General features: G+C 22.2%; 1 protein-coding gene across 2 annotated transcripts; it reads left to right on the plus strand.

Moving 5' to 3' along the window:
• The first annotated feature begins 115 nt into the window (after positions 1–115).
• LOC122858020 (calcium uptake protein 3, mitochondrial) lies at positions 116–12043 on the plus strand. 2 transcript variants are annotated; one of them, XM_044160634.1, is made up of 11 exons: positions 116–390; positions 6372–6513; positions 6715–6825; positions 8231–8278; positions 8433–8515; positions 8954–9013; positions 10562–10672; positions 10751–10974; positions 11063–11220; positions 11296–11453; positions 11650–12043. In XM_044160634.1, exons 1-11 carry the CDS (start codon positions 184–186, stop codon positions 11716–11718), a joined length of 1371 nt encoding a protein of 456 aa, XP_044016569.1. In that variant the 5' UTR covers positions 116–183; the 3' UTR covers positions 11719–12043. The 2 variants fall into 2 exon arrangements, with proteins under 2 accessions (XP_044016569.1, XP_044016571.1); XM_044160636.1 differs by lacking the exon at positions 8954–9013 and having other exon boundaries at positions 11650–11985.
• Positions 12044–12145: the final 102 nt, after the last annotated feature.

A 12145-nucleotide genomic window follows, 5' to 3' on the forward strand; every position in this document is an offset into this window, starting at 1 on the left:
TTTTCCAAAAAAAAAACTATGATTGTATTTGTACTATTTATATAATGACACACAAAAACTAACTTATATATATATTTTATTTGAAGATGTGTGTTACAGTTTGCGCCCGCGCGTTATGTTTAGCAGTATTTAGCTTGTGCATAACACTCGTACACTATTTTCTGAGTAATACAGCCAACAAACATGGCGATATTTAGTAAATTTGGTAAAATTTTATCTCAATTAACGCTAAATAATAATTTAAATAAACAATATAATAAAAAATGTAATTATAATATGATAAGTTTCATGAAAACAAGTGTTGTAATTTTAACTTTTGGTTCGGTTATATTTTTTGTTGGTAAAAATTATAACATCGTAAATGTTGTCCACGCAGCTAAACCGCGCAAGGTAAGTTTGTCTAATAAATATAAAATGATTTTTTTTTTTTATTTTTCATATATGTATACATTAGTAATGATAGATAAATATATATGATGATTTAATAAGATATTTTGATTGATAAAAGTATGTATAGATTTATTATTTTTATTTTTTTTTATTTTGGCGAGATGATGATCAATCGTTATCGCAGCTGAGGCGAGTTCGACAACCTCCCGTGTACCCTTGGTGAACTATTACAAATTGCAATGTATATATATGTATTTAAAAAAAATAAATAAATTTAATTTCATCTCTTGCGTGTGTAGATCAGAGATCGTAATAATAATAAGATTATAAAGAGAAGAGCTCTTTTAGATGAGAAAAGAAAAATAATAAATGAAAAAAAAAAATAAATAATCATTCGTGATTCTATATTGAGATGCAGGTAGCAATAGATTTTTTAAATAGAATTTTTTTTTTCTTTTAATTCATTTTGAAAAATGTTGAATAAGAAGATTTACTTCGTATTGATAAATTTATGAACAATTTAAAGACTTAAAACACTGGTTAATTGATTAGAATTAAAAAAAAAAAAAATTGTATTTATAATAATATATAAATTTATGTTTTAATATAGGAATTATATTAGAAAATAGTTTTGCATAAGCTTGCAAAAACTAAAAGCTTATTTAAAAAAAAAAAAAAAATATTATTTATAAATTTTTTTTTTTATTAATCCAACGAGTTATCCTAATATAAAAAGGACAAACATCATCGGTCTTCCGAACATTTGATTGGTCATTGTTTTTTTCTCACTTACTCTCATACAAATTTCTTTGTTTGCCTTTTTCTATTATTTTTTTATTTATTTCGTTAGCAACGAAAAAACAACAAAAAAAGCAGTAAAAAAAATTTTTGATATTTTTTTTAAATAAATTGACATATTAAGCTACATCTTTTTTAATAATTGTAGATCTCTTGGTACGGAGAAAACTTTTTATTATGTGTTTTTTATGTATGAAGAAATAAATTTGAAAAAATTTTTTTTAATATTTTTATATTTTTTTAAAATTGACATATTAAGCTAGCACAACTTTTTCAATAATTATCGGATCTCGATGCAATTGGGCTTGAAATTTTGTGTAGAATATTTTATGTATGTGAAAAAATAAAAGATTTGAAGAAAATTTTTTATTTTTTTTAATTTTTAAAAATTCAAATATTAAACTAGCACAACTTTCTCAATAATCATCGGATCCCGATGCAATTGGGCTTGAAATTTTTTGTGCGAATTATGTGTTTTTATGTGTGAAAAAATAAATTTGAAAGAAATTTTTTTATTTTTATTTTTTAAAAATTCAAATAAGCTAGCACAACTTTTTAATAATCTATCGGATCTTGATGCAATTGGGCTTAAAATTTTGTGCGAATTATGTGTTTTTATGTGTGAAAAATAAATTTGAAAAAATTTTTTAATATTTTTATATTTTTTTTTAAAATTGACATATTAAGCTAACAACTTTTTAATAATCATCGGATCTCGATGCAATTGGGCTTAAAATTTTGTGCAAATTATGTGTTTTTTATGTGTGAAGAAATAAATTTAAAAGAAAATTTTTTTTTTATTTTTTACATTTTTTTAAAAAATTCAAATATTAAGCTAGCACAACTTTCTCAATAATCATCGGATCTCGATGCAATTGGGCTTAAAATTTTGTGCGAATTATGTGTTTTTTATGTGTGAAGAAATAAATTTGAAAGAAAATTTTTTTAAATATTTTTTATATTTTTTTTAAAAATTGACATATTAAGCTAGCACAACTTTTTTAATAATCATCGGATCTCGATGCAATTGGGCTTGAAATTTTGTGCGAATTATGTGTTTTTTATGTGTGAAGAAATAATTCAAAAACAAAATTTTTTTAAATATTTTTTATATTTTTTTTTAAAATTGACATATTAAGGTAGCACAACTTTTTCAGTAAACATTCAATCTTGATGTTATTAGACTAAAAATTACGTGTGAATTATGTGTGATTTATGTGTAAATAAATAAATTAAAAAAATTTTTCGTCAATTTATTCATTCTTTTTTTTTTTTTATGATAATACTTGTGTTTATAAAATCAATGAACAATGAACCTTTTAGAAGGTATAGATACAGGCGCGCGTAGCGCGCCAATGTGCTCGTATAAAAAAATAACAGGATATAATTTGTATAGATAATTTTTTCTGATCAATCTATCAATATTTTTTTAATAAAAAATTAAATTTCAATCTAAATTATTATTAAAACAATATTGTTAAAGTTAATTATTTTAATTAAATTTATTTAAAATATTAACACGCGATAATTTAAGCAATTAAAAAATAAACTAAATAATTTTTTTTTAAAAACAAATTTATATGATTTTTTAATTTATATTTATTAAATTAAATTTATGTTAATATTTAAAATAAAACTGTCAGTTTGATATTTGAGTGTAAGAAAAATAAAAAGCTCTAATCAAAAATAATACTAGAATTTAATTTAATGGATGGTTAGACAATGTCGGACGAAATATTTTTACCAAGTCAACTTTAATATGCCTTTAGATCTTCAAAAAAAAAAAAAAATTGAAAATAAACAAGTGATCAACAAGGCGTGAAATGGGCTGAATATAATTATGAAAAAAATTATAAATAAAATCCAAAAAACTACACGTTAATTATCACAAAAAAATATAATAATAAAATTATGATATCAAAATTATAATAGTGTAAAAAAAATTAATTGAGTAAGTGGGCATTAACCTCTTCACAATAATCTTTATTAAATGGAATTTGCACTTTCGCATACATAAAATATACGTAGATAAAAAAACCTGCCAAACAAGTATCTAATTACATTTTTTTTCGTTTTTTTTATAATATAAAATTATAATTACGATTTTTTTTTTTTTGTTTTGTTTTAATTATTTTTCCAGTCTAGTCATATTTCCCAGAATTATAACAAATAATCGTAAAACTTTATGAATTCATGCGGTTTTTAGCTTTTTATATTATTATTTTTTATTATTATTTATTAGAGTAATTTGCAAGTGTGTAGTTGAATAATATATTGTTATGAATTAACATTTATAATTGACATAAATTAACTCAGGTCAAAATATATAAAATAAATTACTGCATCAGCCAGATGATCCTAAAGAGACTGCATTTACATCGTTGCAGTACATAGTATTATTGGATATGCAGAGTATTTTTTTTTTTTTTGCATCTTTATAGTTTATACCCTGACCTTCTCACTAAATTTTTTATGATATGTATTTATTTCAGTTTTTCTTCACGTTTCAGACTAATCTAAGTAAATTAGGCCAAAAAAAAAGATGTAGCTAAGAAGGTAAAGGTCATTATCGGGATTTTTTTTGAAGATAGGAGGTCAGGATCAAAATTTCAAAAAAAGTTAAAATTGTCAGGGTTTCTCAGACAAATGAATATTGTTCTTTTCATAATATAGAGATTCAAAAAAAAAAAAAATAATAATAGGTGCGGTTTAAATTTTGTATTTTTGAATATACAGTGTTGCAAAAACATGCTGAATGTTTAACATAACTTTTATATTTTTTACAACAGCCTCTATACCATAAATAACAATAAAAAAAAAAAAATAAAAATAAAATAAATATCAATTTAACAAATAAAAGGTGTGAGAGATAATTAAAACAATATGATAAATTAACAACTTTTATCATCAAGTGATTAATTATAATCAAAAAAAATAAAAATTTATTTACCTCGTTAATTTAATCAATTGTACTTGTTAGATTTTAATCATTACACTTGAATAATATATGTACAAACAATGCCTTAATTTTAAATAAATTTATTTTATTTATATATATTCATCATTTATTTAAATTTCATTGTTGTTGTTGTTGTTTTTTTTATATATAAATAATAGCTGGAAGCAATAAAATCAAGCCTCAAATATTCAATTACAAATAAACATTGTTTTTATTTGATTCATCACGCGATAATAAACATCGAAATGTTAAATGAGATTCCTTATGCAGAAAAAAAAGAGAAAAAAAAATGCACTGAATTCGTTATAAGCATCAGACATGAACCTTAACTAATTTCACGCTTGTTTAGAACCCACAACTGGGATAATTAATTCAATCTACTCAGGTACATTTTGTTTGGCAATTAGCATATCTCCAGCTGTCTTACAAACAGACTCATGAAATATAACAAATAAAAAAAAGAAAAAAAAAAAAATATATTTGAGTTAATTATTGATATTCGATGAAATGTAAATATATATGCATCATTATGATTATCATACTCGATAACCATTCAACAATAAATAAATAAACCAATTAATTAATTACAAATATACAATTAAATTTCTTTTTTTATGTGGAGTATAATATCCAAACGGAAAATATTATAGTGAATTTTATGGTATCAATTTCATTGGATATAATATATTACATTTAATTTTTTTTTAAATTTTTTTTGTTGATGTAATGATTCTGACATGTCTAGCCGAGCACAATCATCAACAATATTAATTTTTTTTTTTTTCAAACCCTATCACAGTTGGACGCTTTATATATATATTAAAAAATACTGCATATATAAAAATAATAATTTCATTTAAACAATAAATAAATTTTTAAAAAAATAATATTAATCATTTTGTCTAATATACCTATATATATTTCTTTGTGTATATAGATAAATAAAAAAAAGAAAAAAAGAAAAAATCATATAATATAAAGCTATATATATAATAATAAAAATGTCAATTAGCTAAAACATGCTAGACATTGAATATGTTGTTTGTTCGTTTGTTATTATTATTTATTTAATATTTTTTTTTATTTTTTGGCCAACTTGTATACGACATGTTTTGGCGCCTACGTTTATATATATGCATGTCCATACATATCACTTGGACACCAAGGTCCAAATTAAATTCATTTTGTATATATATTTCCATTAGTTGTATTTGAAAATAATAAAAAAAATATATCAGGCAAAAGTTAAAGGCATAAAAGCTAAAAACGAATCAACAAAAAAAATATAAAAACATGTCGAATGTTCACCACCACCACCCAAAGAAAACTCGTTGGTTTGAATAAATTATACTTTGCAATTCTTGCAGCATCCCCTTTCTGTCTTTACCATCACCATCATCATCATCATCACCACCATTGCCAAAGAAACGATGTCGAAAAAAATAAATAAAATATATAAAAAAATTCTTTTTTTCAAACTATGGAATAGCCGCAACTCGTCGTCGTCGTCGTCGTTTATTTATTTATTTTTTTTTTCATTTCTCATTTATGATAATTACCATGGTCTCTTGTATTAAACTTGATCTCACTCTCAATCTTTTATTTTATCTTGCGGTTGTGTGTTAAGTTGGCGCCCCTCAAATGTATATATACACACATTCAACATTATTTTCTTCAACAAGATTGTGCGGCAATGGCTCGTTAACTCCCGTAGGGCGTTTGTTTCGACAGGTGAATCCATGCGAATGTGCCTCTGTTCGTGTCAAAAGTGTGTGTCAACGTGCGCAACAAGTATCCAAGAAGTACATTAGCAAAACATCATTTACAAAAAAAAAAAAAATATAATAATTTAAATTAAAAAATAAATAACGGATAAATAAATATAAATATAAATAAAACTGATGTTATGCAAATTCATTCATCCATTGCTTGAAATACTCGTCAGATTAAAAATATTTTTATTATTTTTATAAATATATATTTAATTTACAATATATATATTATTATTATTTTTTTTTTTTTATAAAATTTCATATCGCGAAATTGATATTGAAATTGTATACGTTGTATAATAATGTTTTTTTTATTGAATTATATTTATAGTATAGATTGCTGATGGTTGTGATGATATAAAATGTTAAATATACAGATGAAATATATATTTTTTTAGATTTATTATGTTATACACAATAAATATGATTATTTGATTATATATATTTTTCAGCGTGATGACGATGCCCCAAGGGCTGTTAAATTCACTATGCGAGAAAGAAGATTTATAAAATTCGCATCGGTTGATGTTCATGGTCAGATATACATGACACCACAGGATTTTCTTGACAGTGTCGTTGAATCAGAGCCAAGACGTAAGTTAACAAATTTATTAAAATTCAATAATATTGAATGAATTATTAAATGAAAATTGAATAAATTAAATAACTCATCAATTTATCAAATAATTTCAACACCATGAAATTATTTTTTAAATGAAAAAAACTTTAAAGTATTTAAAATAATTTGAAATGATTTTTAAATTTTTATAAATTCATTTTTTTTAATAATTTAAGCAAGACACAAGAGACGAGTGCTTACTGAAAGAGAATTAGAAATAATAAAAAATACAACTCCTGTATTACGAAGTGGAGGTCCTCATTTATTCAGAACAATCAAAGAAAAAGGTATTTAAAAAAATATAAATATTGTATAAGTAAAATTTAATTACAATTTATAAATTAATAAATTTTGAATTGAAAATTACAGTCGCATTGATGATAAATAATTTTATTTTAAATATAAAGTATGAATTAAAACACTTAATAAATGAATGACATGTTGATAGGTATATATCTGCGTCAACTTAAAAAAAAAAAAACATGTCACTATAAAATTGTATAGAGAGAGAGTTTATTTTTTTTTTTTTTTAAATTAATAACATAAACACGTCAAATAAAGTCTATAAAGAAACAAATCAATAATTTATTCTGGGCAATTAACTATGAATATATTAGGCAAATTAAAATTGATACTTGAAGATGGGATTTGCGTACGTGTCACTATTGGTAATGAGCCTTCGTCGTTGTCGTCTTTTCTCTTATATAAAAAAAATAAAAAAAAAAAAGTATATATCGTCTGGTCATTGAAAAACCGGCTCGATAAACTAAAAATCAAAAAAATTTTAAATACCTTATATTCAGTTGAATTTGTTACGGGTTATCAATATGAAAAATCAAAATTAATATTTATATAAAAAATTACATTTTTCATTTTAAATATATATAATAATTTGCATTATATATTTTATACATCAATCATCATTTTGAATTGACGCGATGAGAGCAATATTAAATATATATATTGAAATAATAAAATATTGCGGTAATGTAATTCAACAGTATGAATCATGATATAAAATAATTTATATTAAAAAAAATATATATATATAAAAAATCATATATAAGGCAAAAGCAGATGTACCATCACTACTATGTATTCTCGATTTATATACTATATATATAGTCTACTCTTAAATTCTCGTTTCTTTCTGTCGTCGCAAGCTTATAATTTTTTTTTATTTTTTTTTTTCATTTTTTTTTCATTTAGTGAACTATACACGTATAGAATCTTGCCGCATATATGGACAAGTTGTTCGTTCTTTAAATTCTCGATCGTCGCTAAGCTCACAATATATATATATATAGGCAATATAACAAGTTATAATGCTGATCTTCCTGATCTGATGAGCCGCAATGCTATTTGAAAATGAGACATTTATACAAGCACGCAACCTTCAGGAGAGAAAAAATTTAAAAAAAAAAAAAAATTGATTGATTGTGTATTTAGAATATTTTATTATTTATTTGTTAATTTTTTTTTTTTTTTTCGATTTTAATATCTCATTTGGATAATACTAATATAAATAATCTCAACATCTGCATTATGTAGACACAGTTAATATTGATTATTGTCACATATAAACACGATAAAATTAATATTTATTTTATCAGATATATGCTGTTATATATATTAAGTCGTTTAATATTTTATTTATTTTCAATTTAAATTAGCTGTTTTTTTTTTCTACAGGAATTGTATCGTACACGGAATATTTGTTTCTACTTTCAATACTTACAAGTGAGTTTTTTGTTACATCAAAGAAATAAAAAAAAATATAATTCAATACACTTATATCTTGGTAAAAATGTTTAAATAAATTTAAAAAAAAAAAAAAAATGAATAAATCTTTTAATATAATAATAAATAATTATTATTATTTTGCGTTTTACAGAACCACAAACTGGATTTCGAATAGCATTTAATATGTTTGATACTGATGGTAATGAAAGAGTCGACAAGAATGAATTTCTTGTGGTAAGATATTAAGTTAAATATTTCAATTAAATTAATTCAAAGATTACAATAATTTAGTTATTATTAAATCAGATATAATTATTGTATTATCACAATATATTAGTATGATTAATTAAAAGATTAAATTATTTTTTTATTATATTAATAAGAAGAAATGAATTATTTACGTTTTTTTTTTTTTTTTTAATTTTCTTTTAATTTTATTAATAATATTGTTTGATTGATTCACTGATTAATTATATATAGGCACGATTAACAAAGTAAACATCATTTACATTGAAAAAAAAAGGAAAATAAATAAATAAAAACTAGTGATAAATAAATAGTCATGTACAGTATATATGTTTGACGATAAATATATGTTTGTTTTGTAAAATAACAAGACATTGACTGTTGATGTATGTAATTTCCGTCATGCATGAAAATATTTTTTCACAGATCAGAAGACTCTTTAGTTACGGAGTAAAGGAACGAAAAAGCAAAGAGGCTCTTGATGCCGTGAGTTTTATAGTGACGAGTAATATATTGACAAAAATAATAAAAAATATTGATAAATAATTATTAAATTTACTTGAAAAAAAAAATTGCAGTTTTGATATAATAACAATAATTAAACTTCATTAATGCTATTAATAATTAAAAGCATAATTAATCAAAATGATAATGCAATTTTAAATTAAAAAACTCATTGCTTTAATTTTTTTTTTATGTAATTTTTTTTTTAACAGCTTTTTATGAAAAATGCAACGAATGAACTTCATCATAATATAAGAGATGAGACTGCATCCAAGAATGAATATTAAAATAAAAATCGGGTAATAATTATAATATTTTAATTAAATAATTTCGGAAAATTAATTTAAAAAATAGTCTTGTATATAAATTTTCATGGGGATAGTAGATAGTGTTGTACATTATTAATAATATAATAAAAATTATAGCGAAAGGAAAAATAATTTAGTCATTTGAAAAATCGAAATAAAAAATTATTAAACTCACCATTATTGCAGCTGTAAATGTCATCAATTTGTTCCATTAAAACTCCCATAATCTGCAACAATAATTATCAAAAAATTATATAAATTATTTAAAATACAAAAAGAATAAATAAACTTAGTATAAAAAATTTTTAAATAACAGCTTGTCTATAGGACAAAGTTAATAAACCGAAATAAAATCCAACTTTGATTTTCTATATGCCTGAGAGAATATATATTGTTAAAAATTATTATCAACTGCATAAGCTAATTAGTTGATTAGTTTATTAGTTGATTATATTGTCGCGTGACAACTAAAGCACAAATATAATGATGATGAATATTATAATAATGAAAAAAAAAACCTGTGTGTGAAGAAACTCTTAACGAATTGATAAACAACTCAAATGTCAAGTTTTTTAATGAGCTTTTAGGCTTGTTTTATGCATCATCAACTAATGTCTACTCTGCATATATTTATAATATTAATATATCAGTATATATTTGCTTATTATAACATGAAGACTTGAAGAGAATATATTACTATGTGAAATTCTTCTTGACACTATTGCACATAGCTATATCATTTGTATTATCTAGACTCTGCATGTGTCAATTGCGATAAACTCTGTCTAATGAATCATTTTACTAATATACATAATAAATATACACACACACAGATATATATAAATAAACAACCGTTAATTACATCTGACTTAAGAGTCGCGTGTCCAACAACATAAATATATTTCTCATTTTCACTGTCAATTATCATGATTTCTTTCACATGTGTAATATTCTATCAAATATTTTTTTTTCATTTATTATTATTGCTATTTTATTTACTTTTTCATAATTAAATATTACCTTTTTTTTCTTTTATTTTAATTTATTACTTGTTTTACTAATATACCTATATGTTTCAGGTGAATTTTTTTTATTTTTTTTATTTTTTTCAAATAAAATTCTGTAAATGTTAACAATTATTATTTGCAATGAAAAAAATATTAATTGTCATGTTTTACATTGTGATGTTTCAATTAATTATTTATATTTATTTTTTCATTAGATGGAAAATATATTTAGTCATGCTTGGAAAGGACGACATGGTGTTGAACAACTTGAAGCTGACAAAAAAATATCATCTGGTGATTTATCAACTATTGAAGATTATGATCAAGTATATATATTTAATTTAAAAAAAATTTACAATTTTAATTTATAAATAATTATATAATTTAAATGAAAATTTTTTTAGGGTTTATTACGACGTGATGGTATTGATACATCATTGATGATACATTTTTTTGGTAAAGATGGTAAATACGAGCTTCAATATGAAGGTTTTCGTCAATTTATGGAAAATTTACAATTTGAAGTACTTCAATTGGAATTTGGTGAATTTAGTAAAGGACAAGATACAATAACTGAATTAGATTTTGCTAAAATTTTATTGAGATATACTTATCTTGATACAGATGAGTAAGTAAAAAATATATTTACAAAAATTTCAAAATAAAAATTTCCCCCTCAAAAATCATAATTTAAATATCATTATTATTATTTTTAGATATGATAAATATTTAGAAAGATTACTTGATCGTTTACAGCATCAAACAAATATTAATTTTGATGAATTCCAGATATTTTATCAATTTTTAAATAGCCTTGATGATTTTTCAATAGCAATGAGAATGTATACCCTTGCAAATCATCCAATATCAAAAGGTAAAAAAATAAATAAAAATAAATAAATATATAAACAAGTAGTAATTATAAAAATTGACAATTTAATAATTAAAGATGAATTTATGAGAGCTGTTAAAATATGTACTGGTACATGTATATCAAAACACATTATCGACACGGTGTTTGCCTTGTTTGATGTTGACGGAGATGGACAATTATCCTACGAGGAATTCATTGCAATTATGAAGGATAGATTACATCGTGGCTTCAAGGTAAACTAAATGATATACATATCATCATATTATAAATTCGGCATGCATCATAATAACAGCTTACAATATTAATCATTCAATACTACTACTACTATGTATATGTTTGTGATTTAGTAATAAAAATATATAATTTATATTTGTAGTAAATATAGATAGCTATACTGGTAATTTTATTACATTTTCATATTTTTTACAGACACAACCAAGAAGTGAAGGCTGGGAAGCATTTAAACAGTGTGTTAAACAAGAAATCAAAGGACCTTAAAACACCTTCATGTCGATTAAACTATATTTAAATTTAATTTACAATAAAAAATATATGAAAAAAATTATTATTCAAGAAAATAAGTGTAATTTTGTGATACCAATACTCAAATACTTTTAGTACCTTTATTTATTATTTTTAATTAATTTATTATGATCCTGTTAATATCATACTTTAAATGAAAAAAAATAAAAAAATAAATAAAAATCACTATATATGAAAAATAAAAATATATAATTAATAAAAATAGAAGAAAAAAAATTGAAATTTTATATAGAAATAATTTATATTTCCTTTCCTAATAAATATAAAATTTAAAAACTTGATAAATAGGTATATTTATTGTTATTTGTTGGTTGAAAATTTTTCTTTTTTTTTCTTTTTGTTCTCATTTATTTTAGTGGTATATAATGACTGGGGAATTCCG

This window comes from Aphidius gifuensis, linkage group LG5 (assembly GCF_014905175.1).
Source record: "Aphidius gifuensis isolate YNYX2018 linkage group LG5, ASM1490517v1, whole genome shotgun sequence".
Classification (NCBI taxonomy): Eukaryota; Metazoa; Arthropoda; class Insecta; order Hymenoptera; family Braconidae; genus Aphidius; species Aphidius gifuensis.